This window comes from Musa acuminata, chromosome BXJ3-1, assembly GCF_036884655.1.
Source record: "Musa acuminata AAA Group cultivar baxijiao chromosome BXJ3-1, Cavendish_Baxijiao_AAA, whole genome shotgun sequence".
Taxonomy (NCBI): Eukaryota; Viridiplantae; Streptophyta; class Magnoliopsida; order Zingiberales; family Musaceae; genus Musa; species Musa acuminata.
In genome coordinates this window covers 9069917-9093138 of record NC_088349.1, presented here as the reverse complement: position 1 = coordinate 9093138, position 23222 = coordinate 9069917, and the positions used below count along the sequence as shown (strand labels likewise).

Genomic DNA, 23222 nt, shown 5'->3' with positions numbered 1-23222 from the left:
TAATATAAATTTTTTAAGTATAAAATTATTATATTAATACAATCTATGTTTATTTATTTATCCCATTAAGACCATCGTGTTTGTGTGTTGAGTGTTTGTGTCACAACGAGGTAAATTTGGTCAACAGCTCATGCTCCGGCATCGGCTGCTGCCGAGCCTCCTCCATCCCCAAGGACCTGGCATTCTATGAGGTCTGGTTTGATTCAAATTTCAGCAGCTCGAGCATCTGGAACTTCGGTCGCTGCAGCTATGCCGTATTGTTGGAGGCAAATCGGTTTGAGTTCCTAACATCTTACATCACGACGGACCGATTCTTGAACGACAGCAGCAGCAAGGCGCCTTTGGTGGTGGATTGGTAGATCGGAAACGAGACATGCGAGGTAGCACAGCGCAACATAACATCCTACGCCTGCATCAGCGAGCACAGCGAGTGTTTGAACTCTTCCAATGGTCCTGGGTATCTTTGTAACTGTTCCGAGTGGTTACCATGGCAATCCTTATGTCGCTCTTGGCTGCCAAGGTCTGTTAAGTCTCTTCTCTTTCTGGGATCTGCTTGCCTTTTCAGTTTTCATGTTTTTGTTTCTGATACTGCCGAATATGCTTTAATTGCAGACATCGACGAATGGTCTGATAAAGATCAAAATCCTTGCCATGGCATCTGCCAGAACCTGCCCGGTAGCTGTGATGCTTTCAATGGACCATGCACCCAACACCAGAAACTTCAATCATCAGCGAAGGTGGCTATAGGTAAGAGTCTTTTTTCCACCATGACTTTCATCTTTGTCGAGGATCTCATTACACATTTGATGCCTAGTATTACAAATAAATTCTTTTGTTCCCTTTCTTTTCATGAATTCTATTTATTGCTTCAAATCCTTTCATCTGTCTGCACTGTAGACTAGGTGTATCTTATAGGGAGGACTAATGACGGTAACCTGGTTCAATCTTATCTTCTTCTTGTCTTGGACCATCTCCAAGTAGCTGATGATTTTTTGATCCACTCAAGAAAGTGTATTTACTTGCCAAAATTCAATAATTTGTTAAATTCCGAATCGCCAGTTTTGCTTTTATCAGCCTTCCATTAACAAAGTCTTGAAGAAATTTTGAAGAAATTTCTTGCCAAAATCTTGAAGAAATTTTGTGATTAACAAAGCCTCCTTGAAAGTTCTTTACGTTGAAATTAAACTTATTCAAGTGTCATAAAAAGATTCATTTTATCAAAAGAAATATTCATTACATCAAGAGGGAGATTGATTGTATCAAGAAAGAAAAAAATAGATTAAAAATTTATAAAAGAATAAGTCAAATTAATTATTAAAAAAAATATTGAAGATTGAAGCTTGTTCTACACCCGTTGGATAACTCTATCTTTTCTTACTATCGAGATCAATACTTTATCCTCGTATTTTTTTCCAAATTCAACCATAAATTCAAACCTCATTACTGTGAACGAGAAAGCAAGAAATTCATGACAGCTGTCCTTCTCCCGCAGGGAAGTCCAACTTGAGTTGTTACGCCTACTTAAAAGTAGAGAGAAATAGTGTTCTATCATATTTAATATGATGAGTTATCTACAGTTCTCCTATTGACTGCATTTATTCTAGTTATGTAATTAAAAATAATCCTTTCGCGGTATTCACCGGAGAAATTGCAAAAGAAAAAAAAAAGCATAAAGGATAACGGCAGCAGAAATGCAGAGCATAAATATGTCCATTCTTGTCTTATTGCTCCTGTTAACCGGAAAACCAAAATATTATGCATAAAATTCATAGTTTTTGTTTCTCTTCATAGTGTTAATTGGCCTGAAAATTTATGAGATACAAGTACTTGAACTGGCCTGATCTTTCTACTGCCCTGCATCTGCATCTATATGATTTTTCAAAAAAGAAGGAAAGGTATTTTAGAGAACATGGAGGTTGGATATTATTGGAATAGATCAAGACTATAGAAAAATATTTTAGAGAACAAGGTCTTGCATTTAAGATATTTGCCAAAGAAGAATTAAAAAAAACTATAGAGAAGTATGATCGGAACCGAGTTCTTGGCAGAAGAGGACATGATATCGTTTACAGAGGAGTCTTCGAGGACAGTCAAGTCGTTGCCATCAAAAAACCTAAGATCTTTGATGAGAGCCAAAAGAACGAATTTGGAAAAGCGTTGCTTATTCTATCGCAGATCAACCACTAGAACATAGCCAAGCTCTTGGGTTGTTGTTGCTTGGAAGTGGAGGTTCCGAAGTTTGTCTCGAACGGGACCTTGTTCCGGCTGATCCACGACAACAACAATGTATCTCCCTTTTCCTTGGCCACCCGCCTGAGGATTGCTCTAGCCTACTTGCATTCATCAACTTCGTCTCCCATCATTCATGGCGACGTGAAGTCTTCCAACATACTTGATGAAAATTATGCATCAAAAGTTTCTAATTTTGGAGCTTCGAAGCTGGATCTCAACTAGCATCATCACCCACCAATCACTAGTTCTTCTTGTACCACGGAAGAGTATTGTCATGAAAAGACCTATCAGCTGATTAGTCATTGGTCGAATAACCAAGAACACCAATTGCAACATGGGAATCAAATATACTTGAGAGGAATTGGTCATCGTTCACAAGCCCAACATTCAAACTCAATTTTTACCGAGCAACTAGGGAGGAGTTATGTTCCTTGCACCTCATCGGTCACTGAAGTGGAAGCTTTATAAGAGGGTTTGGTGTTCCTCTAACATTATTTCTTCAGAATTTTTAGACCTTTATCCTGAGACTGCATTCTCTTCTAATGTGCAAATCGAGAAGAAACCTATGTTAGTCTATTTGCAGAAGCAAGACACAGCCTTGGGCAGAACCAAAATGGAGGTGCTGTCAGTGTACCAGCTGCTGCTAATGCTGTCGCTGACAGGTGCAGCGGCATCTGCTGCAGGTTCACTGCATGGCTGCCGATCAAGATGCGGCTTTCCACTAGATTGCAGCACAACAGATGATGGCCTCGAGAAGCTTTTTGTGTTCAATGTCGAGATCGTCAACATCTCACTGCCACTGGGGCAGGTCCGCATGGTCAATGAAATATCATGGTAGCGTTAGAACGTAAGCAACAATTCCAGAGACAGCTATGTCTGGTATCTGCCAAAACACCATACAGATTCTCCGACGTCCACGACAAGTTCACTGTAATCGGCTGCGACGCCCTCGCCTATAGGCAATCTCTGCCATTTCCTTGCTGGGTTATGTTGTATGTAAGAAAATGGTTATCTAAATATTATCATTTTAAACATTTTGCATTGGTCGTGGAGCTTTTATCATTCAGGAAATGTTAGATGATCGGATGATCTTCTGGTCACTATGTCTCAGAAATCATTATCTAATCGAATAATTCAGAGTAGAATGGTATAAATAATCTAGAACAGCCAACTAACTCCAATTGCGACATCTGTGTCCAGACAAAGAGCGTCATTTCTTATCCATGTCTTTTTTTCTCTGTATTCTTAATGGAACAAAGAATAATTAATTGGCAAAGAAGCTAACGTTTAACGATCATGAACAGGTGTGATAGATAAGTCGCTTACACCATCTCCATCTCAACCGGTGTCATCCACGGATCCACCAACCGCTAGTTCTTCTTGCCCCATAAAAGATTGAACAGGTCCATGAAAATCCACTGGAGGAAGATGCTCGATAGCAGTCCATAGACTTTTCTTTGCTCGTACTTACATTGTTCTGAAGGGTCGAATCATCCTATTAATAGTCTGACGTCGCTATGCATTCCCGACTTTGCAGCATGTGACGTCGATCGCAGCGAAAGATGGGTGTGTGGTCACTAAGGCCGCCTGTTGACATGATCAAAGTTCATCCTTGTGGATCCAAGTTGTGAATCATTTTTTTTTTTTTTTGCAGAAAAATTATACAGTGATGCAATCAAATAATTTTATTTTTTTTTAAATGATTGATTGGGAAGAGGTCAGCTTTCTTGCACCTCATCCGTCAGTCAAGGGGAAGCTTCATTTTAGGCTTTGGTGTTTCCATAACTTACCATTTGTCCAACCTTTTATCTGAAGAGTACCTCTCTGCTAGTGTGCAAATCGAGAGATGGGTGTGCTGTTAGGGTATCGCTTGTTCCAGCTGTTGATGCTGCCGCTAGTGTGTGCAGCGGCATCTGCAGCAGATGCACTGCCTGGCTGCCGAACGAGATGCGGCGAGGTTGACGTCCCCTACCCTTTTGGCATCGGTCATAACTGTGCGATGGAAGGCTTCTCACTAGATTGCAACACAACGGATGATGGTCTCGAGAAACTTTTTGTGTTCAACGTCGAGATCACTAATATCTCATTGCCACTAGGCCAGGCACGCATGCTCAGTGAAATATCGTGGCAGTGTTACAACGTTAGCAACAATTCCAGATACGGCTATGTCTGGTCTCTGGATTTCACCAACAGACCATACAGATTCTCCGATGTCCACAACAAGTTCACTGTAATCGGCTGCGACACCCTCGCCTACATCGGAGGTTGGAAAAGGCACGACACCTACTGGAGCGGTTGCGGGTCTGTGTGTCACAACGAGGTGAGTTTGGTCAACAGCTCATCATGCTCCGGCATCGGCTGCTGCCAAACCGCCATCCTCAAGGACCTCACATACTATGAGGTCTTGTTTGATTCAAATTTCAACAGCTCGAGGACCTGGAACTTCAGTAAATGCAGCTATGCCGTATTGTTGGAGGCGAATCAGTTTGAGTTCCGAACATCTTACATTACAACGAACCAATTCTTGAGCAACAGCAGCAAGGCGCCTTTGGTGGTGGATTGGGCGATCAGAAACGAGACATGCGAGGTAGCACAGCGCAACATAACGTCCTACGCCTGCATCAGCGAGCACAGCGAGTGTTTGGACTCTTCCAATGGCCCTGGGTATCTTTGTAACTGTTCGAGTGGCTACCATGGCAATCCTTATGTCGCTCATGGCTGCCAAGGTCTCTTCTCCCTCTGGGATCTGCTTGCCTTTTGAGTTTTCACGATTGTTTCTGATACTTCCGAACATGTCTTAATTGCAGACATCGACGAATGTTCTGATAACTATCGATATCCATGCCATGGCATCTGCCAGAACCTGCCCGGTAACTTCAGTTGTTTCTGCCCGCGAGGTACATATGGTGATGCTTTCACTGGAACATGCACCCACACCCAACACCAGAAACTTCCATCATCAGCGAAGGTGGCTATAGGTAGGAGTCTTTTTTCCACCATGGCTATAGGTAGGGAACAAAAGTATTACAACTGAATTCTTTTGTTCCCTTTCTTTTCATGAATTTTATTTATTGCTTCAAATCCTTTTAATCTGTCTGTACTATAGACTAGATGTATCTTATAGAGAGGACTAATAAGAATAGCCTGGTTCAATCTTATATTCTGTTGTCTTGTATCATCTCCAAGTAGCTGATGATTTTTCGATCGTATTTACTTGCGAAAGATCAATAATATGTTAAATTCAGATTTGCCAGTAATGCTTTTATCAGCATAGATGGAACCGACTCCGGTTGCAGAACCTCAAAGAACTTTTGTGATTAATAAATCTCCTTATTTATCCCTCTTCTTGAAGGTCCTTAATTTTTATTTTTTATTTTTCAACTTCAACAATGAGTTCAGACCTTTGGCATCATCGTGATTGTGAAAGCAAGAAAGTCTTGAAGACTTCATGTGTTTCTTCTCCCCCAGGGAAATCCAACTTGTGTGTTTATACCTGCTAAAAGTTGCAGGTCTGTGATTCTTGTATCTGCATGGACTTCAAGTATTCTAGTTATGTAGCTTAGCATAATGCTTGCGCAGAAGAAAAGCAATAATAATAAGCACCATTAAACCAGATAATGTGCATAAAAGGTAATTTTTGTTTCTCTTCCTGGTTTTAATTGGCCTGAAAATTTCTGAGATACAGGTACTGGCAGTGGCTTGATCTTCCTACTAATATCCGGCATGTGTATCTATGTGATTCTTCAAAGAAGAAAATTCATCAAGATTAAGGAAAGATATTTCAGAGAACATGGAGGTTGGATATTATTGGAAGAGATCAAGGCTAAAGAAAGATACTTTAGAGAACAAGGTCTTGCATTTAAGATATTTGCCAAAGAAGAATTAGAAAAAGCCACAGAGAAGTATGATCAGAACCGAGTCCTTGGCAGAGGAGGGCATGGTACCGTTTACAAAGGAGACTTGGAGGACAGTCGTGTTGTTGCCATCAAGAAACCCAAGATCATTGATGAGAGCCAAAAGAATGAATTTGGAAAAGAGCTGCTTATTCTGTCGCAGATCAACCACAAGAACATAGTTAAGCTCTTGGGTTGTTGCTTGGAAGTGGAGGTTCCGATGCTGGTTTATGAGTTTGTCTCGAACGGGACCTTGTTCCAGCTGATTCACGACAACAACAGGGCATCTCCCTTTTCCTTGGCCACTCGCTTGAGGATCGCTCATGAGTCTGCCGAAGCTCTGGCCTACTTGCATTCATCGGCTTCGCCTCCCATCATTCACGGCGACGTGAAGTCTTCCAACATCCTTTTAGATGAAAACTACACAGCAAAAGTTTCTGATTTTGGAGCTTCGAAGCTGGTTCCAAAAGACGAGGATCAGTTTGCTACCTTGGTGCAAGGGACTTGTGGTTACTTGGACCCAGAGTACCTCCAAACCTGCCAGTTGACAGAGAAAAGTGATGTTTATAGCTTCGGCGTGGTGCTTCTGGAGCTGATGACCCGCAAGAAGCCAATTTATTTTGAAGCATCTGAAGAAGACAGGAGCCTCGCATCATGTTTTATTCTGGCCACGAAGGAGAACCGACTTATGGAGATCTTGGATGATCAGGTGAGAAATGAAGGGGATACGGAACTGATTCAAGAAATGAGCGAGCTCGCAAAGCAATGCTTGAACTTTAGGGGAGAAGAAAGGCCTACGATGAAGCAAGTGGCGGAAGAGCTCGACAGGTTGAAAAAATTCAAGCAGCACCCGTGGGTACCGCAGAATACTGAGGAGATTGAGAGCTTGCTCAGTCAACCATCGGTTGACCATGAGACATATTATCATGGAATTGAAACCACTACTAGCTATAATCCAGAGAAAAGATTGGGATTGGACATCGAATATGGAAGATGATGATCTGGTGCATGCCCAAACTCTCTGGTTCTCGAGGCTTCTTGATGCAATCTTGAATTGATACTGCTGCTATATATACTTGTGATCGTGTGTGTTTGTGCCAGTGTATAATAGCGAAGAATATTTATTAATAACTACAGATAATCTCTGTCATTTCCTTGCTGGAATATGTTGTGTGTAAGAATAAGGTTATCCAAATAAATATTATCATTTCAAACATTTTGCATTGATTGTGGAGCTTTTATCATTCAGGAAATGTTTCATGATCGGCTGACCTTGTTGTCGCCATGTCTGAGATATCATTATCTAGTCTAATAATTAAGATTAAAATGGTATAAACAGTCCATGTTCTTTATCTATGTTCATCTGATCTATTTAAGCGTTAGCATGAACAATTATATATTAATTGCCATCCGTTTAATATGAAAATATGTATTATTTTGTGATCGGCTCTTAGATAAGCTTTCATAAGTTTATAAAAGTCCATCAGCATAATTTTTTTTTATTATTATAGTTGTTAGCTTTCGATCATCCATGTAAAATTTCTAAGATGTAAAATTTCTAAAATTTATTTCCATAGCCTCCTTCCTGTGATTAATATTAGAAATATTTTTTGACTTTGATCCCTTTGATAATTAAATTTTATAAGACGGGACATGATGAATACATAAAATTAAAAAAATCCTAAAATATGAATCCCATATCATCCGATTTAAATTTTTTTTACAAATCATTCTTGATTTAAAAATAATTTTTATTATAATAACAAAAGTCTACAATAATTTTTAGACATCCACGTGCCGACTAAATAATAATATCTTTATGATACATATTATTTATTTTTGGGTTGATTAACCTATTATTATTTTTTATACTTTTCATAATAAGTAAAATAAATACCGTCTCAAATTTTAGATGTAAATTAAGGGAGATGTGGGAGAGATTGAGCCGGTCCGACTCCATCCAAGGTTTATTGAACCTCAAGATGGAGCCGGTTTAATTCCCGGGTAGCGTTGCTTGTTGCAATCGTGGGTTCGTCGCCGCGGTCGAACCCCGCTTCATGACGCGTGTAGCGGCATCGCAGAAGCGTCGCAAGGACGACATCCATCCTCGCGATCGTTTGTGCCCGCCCGTCCCTTGGGAGCTTCAAGAGTCCAACAACGCCCCGTGAGGTCTGCTGGTCTCCTCCTCTCCACCGATAAAGCGAGAACACGACAGACAGACAGGCTAACGAACAAACAGGAGATGGGCGCGTCCTCTTCCGCCGACCACGGAGGCATCTCGGAGCAACAGCGACGGCAGGAAGAGGAGGAAAACTTAGCCGCCGCTACTGGCTTCCTCCCCTCCCTTCGAAATGGCTTCTCCAACGTCTCTCTGCCCTCCTCCTCTTCCGTCCCCCTCGCTTCCCTCCAGGTACTGTTGCTGCCTACCGATCCACAACCCACGTGCAAGTTGTTGTGTTCGAATCCTCGCCGGTGCCGGAGCACTTCCCTGCCCTGTCGAACAATCTCGGCGCAACCCTGGTCTCGCTCTTCTCGCTCTCCAACCTCTCTGCTAATATGTATAAATAGCCATTAAATTTGCTTGAGCATCTCTGCTAATATGTATAAATAGCCATTAAGTTTACTATCTCAAGCATATTTTGTAATTATATTTCATATTCTATCATGGTATCAGAGCTGCTTGCCTAGAGCAAGCTGTCCGACTCCTCACCGAGCCCTGCCAACTTCTTCCTAGAGTAAGACCTCTTGTTCTACCGAATCGACGCGAGAACCCTCTTTCCTCTGCCTCGGCGCACCTCCAGCGACATTGATCTGAAGCGGCGACGGCTGTCTTACCACTGTCGCTTTCTTCTCTACGGCGACTGCGGCACTTTCTCGGCGAACAGCGCTTGTCTTCTCCCGCTTGCCTTCACTGGCGCTTCTCCTGCGGCGCAACAGATCTGGTCAGTTCGGTGACGTTGATCTGATGCTGACATGATCTATCCGACAGAGTTCCACACTGTGCCTTTCTCAATTCTCCATCGCGTAGACATCCCCTGTTTCAAATTGCTGCAAGCCAGTGATCTGCTTTGAAAAAGGTCGAGAACGTGGCGTGCGACGACTTCTCCCTATCAACCGGCGGACTTCAACTATCTTCTCATAAGTCGCTTGCTGCCAACCTCCTACTACTCGCCTCCTCTCGTGGGCCGACCTGTTACTGCTGCTGTCATCCTCCTGTTGTGACTGCCATCCACCGGTCGTGGGTTGGCCTCGAGTTCGCAGGCCGAGCGTCCATTGTCTCCTCTCTCATCATCGGAGCATCACCAACTCTTACGACCCTCGACCCTTTCCTTCCGCTCGGCTTGTCTCGTCAACAGCGGTGGATCCTCAACCACCGGCTCCTGTGCTCTCGACCAACCCGGCGATCACCTATATTCCGCTCTTCACCCTGAGGACAATACAGCTGCTCTCCAAGAGACCATCCTCGCCAAGCGGTCGCAACCCTTGGTTCGCTGGTGGTCTTTCTTAGCGTAGAGAGCTGTTGCAGATCATTGCAAACAGCTTCTTCTCAGGAGGAGACCTGATCATTGCAAAAAGCGCCGAACTGCAGCTCTCTCCAGCACTGCAAACAGTGTTGCAACTCTCTCCAGCACTGGAAACAGTGTTGCAGCTCTCTCCAGCATTGCTGTAACTCTCTCCGGGACTGCAAACACTGCTGTAGCTCTCTCCAGCACTACAAACAGTGTTGCAGCTCTCTCCAGCATTGCTGAAACTGTCTCCAGGACTGCAAACACTGCTGCAACTCTCTCCAACGTTGCAAACAGTGTTGCAGCTCTCTACAGCATTACTGTAACTCTTTCCAGGACTGCAAACATTGCTGCAGCTCTCTCCAACGCTACAAACAGTGTTGCAACTCTCTCCAGTATTACTGTAACTCTGTCTAGGACTGCAAACACTGCTGCAACTCTCTCCAGCACTACAAACAGTGCTGCAGACCTCCAACGGATCTGTAGAACTGTAGCAACTTTGCCTTACCCGCTGCAGTAACCGTGCCTCTAGAAAAAACAGTCGTAGTTCTCTTCCACCTCCCTTCTACGAGGACTCCCAACTTACTCCTTTACATACGTATCATTAAATATCTTAATTATTATCCCGGTAAAGAGTCGTACTTCTCAACCTACCGATCTTATCATCATAAATGCTACATCACCCGTTCCATTCAAATTATCCAGAGATGATAACTATGACATGTACAACTTTCTAATCTCTTATTTAGATATGATCTATTATGTCACGTCTAAATAATGAAAGATCCAAACTAGATGATAAAATAAAATAATATATTTTTCTTAGCTACTCACATGATCAATTTGGTTACTGATTTTGGGATTCAAAAAAGTAAAAAGTGTTTAGAAGCATAGATGTAGTTTTCTTTAATGATCAAACCCTAAAGGATTTGAAGGAAGCATCAGCCAAGATTTTTGTAGAAGGATTAGCATATTTTGACCCAATTACTCCTCCAATACATTAGGATGATGGGGGAGATGTGCAGGAAGATAATGGAGAGCTCGATGTTGATCTACTTGTATGACATGTTGAGCAAGAAGAAGTTAGAGAGCAACTTCCTGTGGAACTACAGTTGAAAAGATCTTCTAGATAACGTCAACCTTCTAGAAGAGACTCTATAGATGAGTATGTGATGCTTACTGATGCAGGTGAATCAGAGAGTTACCAAAAAATAGTTGAAAGTGAGTAGAAAAAAAATTAATTTGTTACTATGCAAAAAGAGATGGGTGCTCTGCAGAAGAACCACACTTATAATTTGATGCAACTATCAAAGAGAATGAAGGTTTTGAAGAATAAGTGAGTTTTCAGGTTAAAAACTCAAGAATATTATTCTCAACCAAGGTATAAAGCTAGATTAGTTGTGAAAGACTTTGATCAAAAGAAACGTATTGACTTTGAAGAGATTTTTTCTCCTGTTGTTAAAATATCTTTTATTCGTATTGCTTTTGGTATTACTGTTAGCTTGGACTAAGAGATTGAGTAGTTGGATGTGAAGATAGCTTTCTTTCTTGGTGATTTAGAGGAGGAAATTTATATAGAGAAACCAGAATACTTCAAAATCAAAGGTAAAGAAAATTTTATCTGTAAATTGAAAAAGAGCTTGTATAGGCTGAAGCAAGCTCCAAGATAGTGGTACAGAAAGTTTGATTTATTTATGACTGAAAATTAATATAAAAGAAAAGTTTCGGATCATTGTGGGTACATCAAATAGTTTTGTGAGGATTTTATTATTCTCTTGCTTTATGTTGATAACATGTTTATTATTGGAAAAGATATGTCTATAATTGACATGTTGAAGATGAAACTAAGTGATGTTAGGATCGAGAGCACTGAGAGGGGGGGGGGGGGTGAATTAGTGCAGCGGAAATCTTTTAGCGATTAAAAACGAAAGCTGCGTTCGTTTGATAAAAAAAAATGATTTCGATGTAAAAGCCGATTCTAAGATAACTTAAGATTAAGCGCAGTTTACGCAGTTTGCATCTGAACGCAGTTTGCGTCTAAACTTAGTTTACGTTTAAACACAATTTGCGTCTAAACACTGTTTGCGCAGTTTACGTCTAAAAGCAGTTTTACGTCTAAACGTAATTTTACGTCTAAACGCAGGTTACGTAGTTTACGTCTAAATGCAGTTTTACGTCTAAACGCAGTTTGCGTCTAAACGCAGTTCTACGTTTAAACACAATTTGCGCAGTTTACGTCTAAACGCAGTTTGCGTCTAAACACAGTTTGCGTATAAGCGCAGTTTGCGTCTTAAACGCAGTTTACGTCTAAGCGTAGATGATAGTTCGCAGTTATGAATGGAAACAAAGCGTAAGCGTAAACTGCAAAGAAACTCGTTCGTAAAAGCGCAGAAGACAGTTTGCAGTTATAAATGGAATCAAACGTAATCTGCACAGAAACTCGTTCATAAAAGCGCAAAAGACAGTTTGCAGTTATAAACAGACTCAAGACGTAAATGTAAGCTGCGATATGAAGATCGTACGAAAACACCGTTTTACGTCTAAATGCAGATTCGGAAAGATTAGAACTTAGAAACTTGTTCGTAAAGGCGCAGAGAGCAGTAGCTATGTAGGAGGTTTGCAGTAATGATAAAATGCTCAAAATAAAAGCAAACAAGAGATTTAGAGTGGTTCGGTCAGTCTTGACCTACTCCACTTTTGGCTTCCTCCACCGATGAGGTTACCGTCGTCAACTAAAGGCCTTCCTTCAATAGGCGAAGGCCAACTGCCCTTTTACAGTTTCTTCTCCTTTTGACAGGCTCAGGAGACAACCCTTACAGATCCTTTCTCTCCTCTCTTTACAACTCAAGACTTGAAGAACAGAAAGAGAAGAACTTTTGGACTTTACACAAATTTTGAGCTCTTAGAATCACAGAAAAGATCAAGAATTCGGTGTGGATCTCTTACTCTTTCTGTGCTGAATGAGTGGGGTATTTATAGGCCCCAACCCAGTTCAAATTTGGAGCTTAAAACGATCAAATCCCGGAATTCCGGGATCAGGCGATTGCACCTCCTGACTGGAGAGGTTGCACCGCCTGGCAGAGCTCGGAGACTGAGCCCAGGCGGTTGCACCTCTCTGTCAGGGGCGGTTGCACCGCCTGAGTCTGGCTCGGAGACTGAGCCCCAGGCGGTGCCACCTCTTGACTGAGGCGGTTGCACCTCTCTGCCAGAGCTCGAAGACCGAGCTCAGGCGGTGCCACCTCTCTGTCAGGGAGGTTGCACCGCCCAGTCTAGCTCGAAGACTGAGCTCAGGCGGTGCCACCTCCTGGCTGGGGCGGTTGCACCGCCCAGCTTCGCTGGGAGATCCTCTCCTGGGCGGTGCCACCTCCAACCCTGGCGGTGCCACCTCTTTCACTATTTCAACTCACTTGGTTTGGCTCCAAACTTGGTCCAAACCAGTCCGAACTTGGGCCTAATTGGCCCCTACTTGGGTTATAGGATTAACACCTAATCCTAACCCTAATTAACGTGCTAACTATGATTTTAAAGACATTTTCTAAGCTATTACAAAGTCCGCAAGTCAAGACTTCTTCTGGCGAGCTTTCGGCAAACTTCCGACGGTCTTCCGATGAACTCTCGGAAACCATTCTGCGGACTCCCGGCAAGCTCCTAGACTTCACGATTTGATCTTAGCGAGTTCCAACGAGCTTCTTCGGCAAGCTCCGATCTTTCTCGGCGAGCTCCGCGAACTTCCAACGAACCTTCCGGCGAGCTTCCGAAAATCCTTCGGCAAGCTCCCAACTCAATCTCGGCTAGTTCCAGTAGCATTCCCGACGAACCTTCGGACTTCCGTCGAACTCTCGAACTCGCAACAAATCCTTCGCGCTTGACTCCGACACTTTGTTTCGCTTTATGTCTTCATCGTTATCATAGTTAATCCTGCACAACAAAAACAAAACTTCGATCGAGACAATTAATCCTAAGCAATTAACCAAGTTGTCCGACATGTCATTGGTCCCTCGACGCTTCGTCCGATTCTTCGGTGCATCGTCCTCTCATGCAGCCTATTACCCAATCGGCCAGTTGACTCCGCAACTCCGATATCCTTGGCACAATACCCGCTCTTCTTGGCCCGATGCCCGATTTCATGGCCCGAAGCCTTCTGTCGATACGTCGACCGATCCACCGGCCCGACGTCCAATCTTCTGACATGTTCCTTCGGCACAACATGATTTTCCTGCTTTAATTGTCTCATCCTGATCGAAGCATCCTGCGTCACTCAAACCGCAGATTAAATCATAAACATATATCAAGTAGTTTCATCATCAAAATACGAGATTCAACAAGTGAATCATTTGCAATGAAGGATATGTGGCCACTAAAGTAAATACTAGATATGCAAATTTTCGGTGATAGAAAAAATAAGAAGATTTGATTGTCACATAAGAAATACATCAAGAAGATATTAGAAAGGGTCGGTATGAGCAATGCAAAGCCAGTTGATTCTCCTCTTTCATGTCACTTCAAGTTGTGCTAAGAACAAAATCCTTGAAGGAAAATATGTAAAAAGTTTCTTTAATATAAGAAAAATAGTTAGAAGTTTAATATACGCAATAGTATATAAAAAGAAATAGTATTCTTTAATATCATGCTACTTAATATGATGAGTTATCCACAGTTCTCATATCGACTACATTTTATTCTAGTCACGTAATTAAAAATAATCCTTTCACGGTATTCATTGGAGAAACTGTAAAAGAAAAAAAAAAGCATCAAGGATAATAGCAGCATAAATGCAGAGCATAAATATGTCCATGCTTGTCTTATTGTTACAATGTGCATAAAAATCATAGTTTTTATTTCTCTTCATGATGTTAATTGTCCTGAAAATTTATGAGAGACAGGTACTAGCGACAGCCTGATCTTTCTACTACCCAGCATCTGTATGATTTTTCAAAGAAGAAAATTCATCAAGATTAAAGAAAGGTATTTTAGAGAACATGGAGGTTGGATATTATTAGAAGAGATCAAGACTACAAAAAAATATTTTAGATATTTGCCAAAGAAGAATTAAAGGGCTACAGAGAAGTATGATCGAAACCGAGTCCTGGGCAGAGGAGAACCTGGTACCGTTTACAGAGGAGTCTTGGAGAACAACCATGTCGTTGCCATCGAGAAACCTAAGATCATTGATGAGAGCTAAAAGAACGAATTTGGAAAAGAGTTGTTTATTCTGTCGCAGATCAACCACAAGAACATAGTCAAGCTCGTGGGTTGTTGCTCGGAAGTGGAGGTTCCGATGTTGGTTTATGAGTTTGTCTCGAACGGGACCTTGTTCCAGCTGATCCACAACAACAACAATGTATCTCCCTTTTCCTTGGCCACCCGCCCGAGGATTGCTCTAGCCTACTTGCATTCATCAACTTCGCCTCCCATCATTCATGGCGACGTGAAGTCTTCTAACATACTTTTAGGTGAAAATTATGCATCAAAAGTTTCTAATTTTGGAGCTTCGAAGCTGGTTCCAAAAGATGAGGATCAGTTTGCTACCTTGGTGCAAGGGACTTGTGGTTACTTGGACCCAGAGTGCCTCCAAAGCTGCCAGTTGACAGACAAAAGTGATGTTTATAGCTTCGGCGTAGTGCTTCTGGAGCTGATAACCCGCAAGAAGCCAGTTTATTTTGAAGCATCTGAAGAAGAGAGGAGCCTCGCATCATGTTTTATTCTGGCCACAAAGGAGAACCGACTTATGGAGATCTTGGATGATCAAGTGAGAAATGAAGAGGATATAGAACTGATTCAAAGAATTAGCGAGCTCACAGAGCAATGCTTGAACTTTAGGGGAGAAGAAAGGCCTACTATGAAGGAAGTGGCGGAAGAGCTTGACAGGTTAAAAGAATTAAAGCAGCACCCGTTGGTGCCACGAAATGCTGAGGAGATAGAGAGCTTGCTCGGTGAACCATCAGGTGAGCGTGGAATTGATACCATTACTTGCTATAATTCAGTGAAAAGATTGGCGTTAAATTTATTCCCAAACACATCAACTCCCTTGTTTTTATATATAGTTTCCTAAAGCAATCTTAAATTGATATGCAATATATGGTTGTAAATGTTTGTTTGCCAGTGCCTGTGTAAGGGAGAATAATGTGTCAATAACTATAGGAAATCTCTGCCATTTCCTACAATGTATCAATAATTATTGGAAATCTCTGCCATTTCCTACTGGATTATATTCTGAGCTACGGAGAAAGAATATTTATCAGTAACTACAAATCCTGAGATCTGTACAAATTCAATTTGTAAGATCGGACCACAGTCTAATGACCTTTATTATTCTTAATAAGTGGGCTAATTACATATTACTTCCTATATTTAGATCTTATGAACGTCACAATCTTTATATTTTAAAAAATTATATTAAAATTTTTATATTTTTAAAAATAAAATAAATAATTTCATTTGTATCGTATTAACAAAAAATATATATATTTTTATCCATCATTTTTATATCGATCCAATACGTGTGTCACATATTATGTTTTTCATCAATATAATTGATGACGTTAGGATAAATAAAATTATTTATTTTATTTTTAAATTATAAAAAAAATTAATATAATTTTTTTAAGTATAAAATTATTATATTAATACAATCTAAGTAAGTATATGATGTAATATATAATTAATCTGTCATAAGTCGTTTGTGCGCATAAGGCTACTCTCAATCCTCCGAAATAATCACATTACAGAAAAGAGATGGTCATCAGTATATAAAGTAAGTAAATGCTGTTTGTCGTGCAATGACGAGATCGCCCCCCTCAATTGTTGTGTTGTGGCGCTCGTACGTGTCCGTTGCTTTGGGGATCTGAGAGAACTCCTTCCTTCCGAGAGAGCGCAGACATGGGGGCGTTCTCTCCGCCGATCACGATAACCGCCGCTTTTCACGAGCAACGACGGCAGCAGGTAGCGGAGGAATCTTTAGCCGCCTCCGCCGGCTCCCTCCACGCAGCTATGGTCGACCCATTTTGGGCGATGTCGCCGGTTCTTCCCCGGAGCCGTGGATGGGCTTATGGAGAGGCGCCTACAGGATTTTACGCCGCCCTATCGCAGACAGGAAGACGACGAGGGTGCCAAGGTGAGCCATGTCAACCATCACGTTTTAATCGCTAGTTTAGGTAGACTAGTCAACGCCACCAATTGCGACGTCTCTCTGACCAGACAAAGAACGTCATTTCTTATTCATGTCTTCTTCTTCTTTTTTTTGTGTTCTGCTTTCACAAAGAAGAATTAATTGAGAAAGAAGCTAACATTAAACAATCATGAATTGGTGTGATAAGTCGCTTACACCATCTCCATCTCAGCCGGTGTCATCCGCGGATCCACCAACCGCTAGTTCTTCTTGTACCATAAAAGATTGAACAGGTCCATGAAAATCCACTTGACGTGGATGGTCGATAACAGTTCATTGAGTTTTCTTTCCTTGTACTTCTATTGTTCTGAAGGATCGAAACATCCTATTAAATGTCAGATGTTGTTTTGCGTTCCCAACTTTGCAGCATGTAGCGCCGATCAAAGGGAAAGATGGGTGTGTGGTCACATAAGGCTGCCTGTTGACATGATCAAAGTTCATCCTTGTGGATCCAAGTTGTGAATCAATTTTTCTTTTTGCAGAAAAATTATACAGTGATGCAATCAAATAATCATTTTTGGCTTCAAATGATTGACTAGGAAAAGGTCAGCTTTCTTGGACGTCATCGTTCAGCCAAGAGGAAGCTTCATTTTAGGCTTTGGTGTTTCCATAACAGATCATTTGTCCAAGCTTTTATCTGAGAGTACCTCTCTGATAATGTGCAAATCGAGAGATGGGTGTGCTGTTAGGGTATCGCTTGTTCCAGCTGTTGATGCTGCCGCTAGTGGGTGCAGCGGCATCTGCAGCAGCTGCACCGCCTGGCTGCCGAACGAGATGCGGCGAGGTTGACGTCCCCTACCCTTTTGGCATCGGTCATAACTGTGCGATGGAAGGCTTCTCACTAGATTGCAACACAACGGATGATGGCCTCGAGAAACTTTTTTTTTCCAACGTCGAGATCACCAATATCTCATTGCCACTAGGCCAGGCACGCATGCTCAATGAAATATCGTGGCAGTGTTACAACGTTAGCAACAATTCTTTGGACTACAACTTCTGGTCTCTGAATTTGGTAGGCACACCATACAGATTCTCCGACGTCCACAACAGGTTCACTGTAATCGGCTGCGAGACCCTCGCCTACATCGGAGATTTCCAAAGTGCCGACAGCTACCAGAGCGGTTGCGTGTCTGTGTGTCACAACGAGGTGAGCTTGGTCAACAGCTCATGCTCCGGCATCGGCTGCTGCCAAACCTCCATTCCCAAGGACCTCACATACTATGAGGTCTGGTTTGATTCCAATTTCAACAGCTCGAGCATCTGGAACTTCAGTGACTGCAGCTATGCCGTATTGTTGGAGGCGAATCAGTTTGAGTTCCTAACATCTTACATCACAACGTACCAATTCTGGAACAACAACAACGGCAAGGCGCCTTTGGTGGTGGATTGGGCGATCGGTAACGAGACATGCGAGGTAGCACAGCGCAACACAACCTCCTACGCTTGCATCAGCGAGCACAGCAAGTGTTTGAACTCTTCCAATGGTCCTGGGTATCTTTGTAACTGTTCGAGTGGCTACCATGGCAATCCTTATGTCGCTCATGGCTGCCAAGGTCTGTTAAGTCTCGTCTCTTTCTGGGATCTGCTTGCCTTTTCAGTTTTCATGATTTTGTTTCTGATACTGCTGAATATGCTTTAATTGCAGACATCGACGAATGCTCTGATAAAGATCAAAATCCTTGCCATGGCATCTGTCAGAACCTGCCCGGTAGCTACAATTGTTTCTGCCCGCGAGGTACATATGGTGATGCCTTCAATGGAACATGCACCCAACACCAGAAACTTCCATCATCAGCGAAGGTGGCTATAGGTAAGAGTCTTTTTTCCACCATGACTTTTGATGCCAAGTATTAGAAATGTCCTTTCTTTTCATGAATTTTATTTATTGCTTCAGATCCTTTTAATCTGTCTGCACTATAGACTAGGTGTATCTTATAGAGAGGGGACTAATGACAATAGCCTGGTTCGATTTTATATTATGTTGTCTTGTACCATCTCCAAGTAGTTGATGATTTTTTTTTTATCCACATACACAAGAAAGTGTATTTACATGCGAAAGATCAATAATATGTTAAATTCAGAATTGTTGGTATTGCTTTTATTAGCCTGGATGGAACCGACTTCGGTTGCTGACCCTCGAAGTACTTTTGTGATTAACAAAATCATGATTTTTTTTCAACTTCAGCGATGAGTTTAGACCTTTGGCATCATCGTGACCGAGAAAGAAAGAAATTCTTGATGGTTATGCTTTTTTTCTCTTGGACTAATTACAAATTATTTTCGAAATTAGTTATCTTTAACATCTCGGTCCTTCTACTTTCAAAAGTTATATTGGATCCATATACTTATGAAAATGAAACATTTGATATAATTTCTTCTCATACTATTAACTCTGCTGATTGAAATAACATAAAGTTGACCATAAACATTCTTCTCATACTGCGTGGACTTTATGTATTCTAGTTATGTAGCTTAGCATAACGCTTACGCAGAAGAAAAGCAATAATAATAAGCATCCAGGATTTTATCATAAAAGAACAGAGCACAAAATTGTTCGTGTTCGTATTATAGCTTCCAGTAACCACAAAACCAAAATAATATGCATAAAAAACAGAATTTTTGTTTCTCTTCCTGGTTTTAATTGGCCTGAAAATTTCTGAGATACAGGTATTGGCAGTGGCTTGATCTTTCTACTAATATCCGGCATGTGTATCTATATGATTTTTCAAAGAATAAAATTTATCAAGATTAAGGAAAGATATTTTAGAGAACATGGAGGTTGGATATTATTGGAAGAGATCAAGGCTAAAGAAAGATACTTTAGAGAACAAGGCCTTGCATTTAAGATATTTGCCAAAGAAGAATTAGAAAAAGCTACAGAGAAGTATGATCAGAACCGAGTCCTTGGCAGAGGAGGACATGGTACCGTTTATAAAGGAGTATTGGAGGACAGTCGTGTCGTTGCCATCAAGAAACCCAAGATCATTGATGAGAGCCAAAAGAATGAATTTGGAAAAGAGCTGCTTATTCTGTCGCAGATCAACCACAAGAACATAGTTAAGCTCTTGGGTTGTTGCTTGGAAGTGGAGGTTCCGATGCTGGTTTATGAGTTTGTCTCGAACGGGACCTTGTTCCAGCTGATTCACGACAACAACAGTGCATCTCCCTTTTCCTTGGCCACTCGCTTGAGGATCGCTCATGAGTCTGCCGAAGCTCTGGCCTACTTGCATTCATCAGCTTCGCCTCCCATCATTCATGGTGACGTGAAGTCTTCCAACATCCTTTTAGATGAAAACTATACAGCAAAAGTTTCTGACTTTGGAGCTTCGAAGCTGGTTCCAAAAGATGAGGATCAGTTTGCTACCTTGGTGCAAGGGACTTGTGGTTACTTGGACCCAGAGTACCTCCAAACCTGCCAGTTGACAGAGAAAAGTGATGTTTATAGTTTCGGCGTAGTGCTTCTGGAGCTGATGACCCGCAAGAAGCCAATTTATTTTGAAGCATCTGAAGAAGAGAGGAGCCTCGCATCAAGTTTTATTCTGGCCACGAAGGAGAACCGACTTATGGAGATCTTGGATGATCAGGTGAGAAATGAAGGGGATACGGAATTGATTCAAGAAATGACCTCGCTCGCAAAGCAATGCTTGAACTTTAGGGGAGAAGAAAGGCCTACGATGAAGCAAGTGGCGGAAGAGCTTGACAGGTTGAGAAAATTCAAGCACCCGTGGGTACCGCAGAATACTGAGGAGATTGAGAGCTTGCTCAGTCAACCATCGGTTGACCATGAGACATATTATCATGGAATTGAAACCACTATTAGTTATAATTCAGAGAAAAGATTGGCATTGGACATCGAATATGGAAGATGATGATCTGGTGCATGCCCAAACCTCTGGTTCTCGAGGCTTCTTGATGCAATATTGAACCATGTATCCTTGTGATCGTGTGTGTTTGTGCCTGTGTAATGACAGAATATTTATTAATAACGTCAAGCAATCTCTACCCATTCTTTGTTGGATTATGTTGTCTGTAGAGAATAAGGTTATCTATATAAATTTGATCATTTCAAACATTTTGCGTTGATTGTGGAGCTTTTATCATTTGGGTATTGTTAGATGTTTGGCTGATCTTGTTGTCATCATGTTTGAGACATCATTATCTAATCTAATAATTGAGAGTAGAATGATATAAATAGTCTATTTTTTTTATTTATGTCAACCCGATCTATTTAAGCATTGGCACGGACAAATATACATTAATTTTCACCCGTCTAATAAGAAAATATGATATTATTTTGTGAAAGGCTCTTGGACATGCTTTCATAAGTTTATAGAAATTCATCAACATAAAAAATAATAATTTTTTTTATTATAGCTATTAGTCTTCTTGTCGATTATTCATGTGAAATTTCGAAGATGGAAACATCCTTCTATAGCCTCCTTCCTACAACAAAGATTAATATTATAAATATTTCTTAACTTTGAACGCTTTGATGACTAAATTAAATAAGATTGAAGGTGATGAATATGAAAAAAAATAAAATAAAATCTGCAACTCATATCATCATATCCCCCTTCTATAGTCAGATAATATGTTATTATGAGCATTAATAAATTATTCTTTAAATCATTCTTGATTTGAAAAATATTTTTTATTATAATAACAATAGTCTCTAATAATTTTTATCGTTAATTGCCACATAGACATCCACGTGCCGAGTAAATAATAATATCTTTATGATATATATTAGTTTATTATTGGGTCAATTATCTTATTATTATTTTTATAATTTTTATAATAAATAAATTAAATACCGTCTCAATTTTTTACATCAACAAATATTGAACCCCATCCAAAACTTATTGAACCCCATTGGTTGTTGCAATCTGGTAGCATTGGTTGTTGCAATCGTGGGTTCGTCGCCGCCGTCGAATCCCGCTTCATGACGCGTGTAGAAGCATCGCATTGGCGTCTCGAGGACGACATCGCCCTCTCCATCCTTGCGATCGTTTGTGCCCGCCCGTCCCTTGGGAGCTTCAAGAGTCCAACAACGCCCTGTGAGGCATCTTCACATATCGCACGTCTGCTGGTCTCCTCCTCTCCACCGATCAAGCGAGAACACGACGGACAGACAGGCTAACGAACAAACAGGAGATGGGCGCGTCCTCTTCCGCCGATCACGGAGGCATCTCGGAGCAACAGCAGCGGCAGGAAGAGGAGGAAAACTTAGCCGCCGCCACTGGCTTCCTCCCCTCCCTTCGCAATGCCTTCTCCAACCTCTCTCCGCCCTCCTCCTCTTCCGTCCCCCTCGCTTCCCTCCAGGTACTGCTGCTGCCTACCGATCCACATCCCATGTGACAACTGACCCTCGATTCTCCCCTCTTATGCGTGTAGGAAGCGCTCTCCCTGAACGTGCAGGTTGTTGCGTCCGAATCGACGCCGGTGCCGTAGCACTTCCCTGCCCTGTCGAACAATCTCGGCGCAACCCTGGTCTCGCTCTTCTTCCCCGTTGCCGATGATCGTGCTGACGGTCGAATTGATTGGATTGGCTTCTTGAGCGGCTACAACCGGTGCTGCGGCAGGATGCCCGTCTCACGATCCATCAACGTGCTATACATATTGTACGCCGCCCTGTCCCGGGAAGCCGAAGCGCCTTGCGGCTTTGAGTTCGATCCCGATGCTGGCGACGATGATAAGGTGGGCGGGTCTCTCTTGCCGGGAGAGGTGCTCATGCTGTTCTGGATCTGCTGGGTCTTGGGGCATTCTTCGAGGATCGCGAAGATGTTCTTAGGATGTCAGCACCAGATCGTGTGAGGGGACCTTGATAGGTGCGGGTGTCGATGACGGTTGAGTTATTAATCGTGACTGAGCTGATGGCTTCATTTGTTAAGCTAGCTATGATAAAAGTGGAGTGACGAATTATATAATATTCATTAGTGTTTGCACACGTCGGGTGAAGTTGAAGAATATCTCGATTGGAACGAGTAGGTGGCTCAAGATTGTCGTTGGGATCGAGAAGCGTAGGCTGTTGAACAAATGTCAATATTGTATCGGTGTTTGTGCCAAAGTTGATGCATCTAGGTGTGATGGCTATTGCCCCCCAAGTGAAAATATTATGGGTCATGGGTAAAATTTCGTTGTTCAAGTATTCATTAAGATGGTTGACTAGTCGACATTTTTATAACATCGAGCCCTTTTTTTAGCGTAAAAAATATTAGGCAAATAAGTCATTAATATCTTGATAAATCCGACATAGTTCAGACCGATATACATTGAATTATCCAAAGTACCTCTGATGTAGAAATATCATGTTTCTGAGATACCACCTAAATATCAAGATTGAGAGAGGTTTCCCGATTTGATTCCTTCGACGCTAAGTTAGTAACTTGAGGTGTATAAGTATAGATATAAATGATAAAAAAA

General features: G+C 41.7%; 3 protein-coding genes and 2 long non-coding RNA genes across 5 annotated transcripts; all 5 read left to right on the top strand.

The window, feature by feature from the left end:
- The first annotated feature begins 69 nt into the window (after window positions 1-69).
- Window positions 70-876, top strand: LOC135628908 (uncharacterized). The gene is made up of 2 exons (XR_010493095.1): window positions 70-520; window positions 613-876. It is a non-coding gene; the product is annotated as an uncharacterized LOC135628908 (long non-coding RNA).
- Window positions 877-3857: 2981 nt separating this feature from the next.
- On the top strand, window positions 3858-7339 carry LOC135629108 (putative wall-associated receptor kinase-like 16). The gene is made up of 3 exons (XM_065136285.1): window positions 3858-4958; window positions 5040-5210; window positions 5918-7339. Exons 1-3 carry the CDS (start codon window positions 4079-4081, stop codon window positions 7120-7122), a joined length of 2256 nt encoding a protein of 751 aa, XP_064992357.1. The 5' UTR covers window positions 3858-4078; the 3' UTR covers window positions 7123-7339.
- Window positions 7340-14909: 7570 nt separating this feature from the next.
- LOC135629141 (putative wall-associated receptor kinase-like 16) lies at window positions 14910-15745 on the top strand. The gene is made up of 2 exons (XM_065136328.1): window positions 14910-15576; window positions 15735-15745. Exons 1-2 carry the CDS (start codon window positions 14910-14912, stop codon window positions 15743-15745), a joined length of 678 nt encoding a protein of 225 aa, XP_064992400.1.
- A 692-nt stretch (window positions 15746-16437) lies between these two features.
- Window positions 16438-20864, top strand: LOC135628768 (putative wall-associated receptor kinase-like 16). Its single transcript, XM_065135664.1, has 4 exons — window positions 16438-16745; window positions 17167-18352; window positions 18445-18609; window positions 19467-20864. The coding sequence occupies exons 2-4, from the start codon at window positions 17473-17475 to the stop codon at window positions 20666-20668; spliced, it is 2247 nt and encodes a 748-aa protein (XP_064991736.1). The 5' UTR covers window positions 16438-16745; window positions 17167-17472; the 3' UTR covers window positions 20669-20864.
- A 778-nt stretch (window positions 20865-21642) lies between these two features.
- LOC135628172 (uncharacterized) lies at window positions 21643-22944 on the top strand. The gene is made up of 2 exons (XR_010492786.1): window positions 21643-22121; window positions 22194-22944. It is a non-coding gene; the product is annotated as an uncharacterized LOC135628172 (long non-coding RNA).
- The last annotated feature ends 278 nt before the right edge of the window (window positions 22945-23222 follow it).

Bases quoted from the DNA above. Each gene is read 5' to 3' on its own strand.
- LOC135629108 (XM_065136285.1), top strand. From the start codon at position 4,079: ATGGGTGTGCTGTTAGGGTATCGCTTGTTCCAGCTGTTGATGCTGCCG. The intron at 4,959-5,039 runs GTCTCTTCTCCC...TCTTAATTGCAG, and splicing joins TGTCGCTCATGGCTGCCAAG to ACATCGACGAATGTTCTGAT. The intron at 5,211-5,917 runs GTAGGAGTCTTT...TCTGAGATACAG, and splicing joins ATCAGCGAAGGTGGCTATAG to GTACTGGCAGTGGCTTGATC.
- LOC135629141 (XM_065136328.1), top strand. From the start codon at position 14,910: ATGTTGGTTTATGAGTTTGTCTCGAACGGGACCTTGTTCCAGCTGATC.
- LOC135628768 (XM_065135664.1), top strand. From the start codon at position 17,473: ATGGGTGTGCTGTTAGGGTATCGCTTGTTCCAGCTGTTGATGCTGCCG. The intron at 18,353-18,444 runs GTCTGTTAAGTC...CTTTAATTGCAG, and splicing joins TGTCGCTCATGGCTGCCAAG to ACATCGACGAATGCTCTGAT. The intron at 18,610-19,466 runs GTAAGAGTCTTT...TCTGAGATACAG, and splicing joins ATCAGCGAAGGTGGCTATAG to GTATTGGCAGTGGCTTGATC.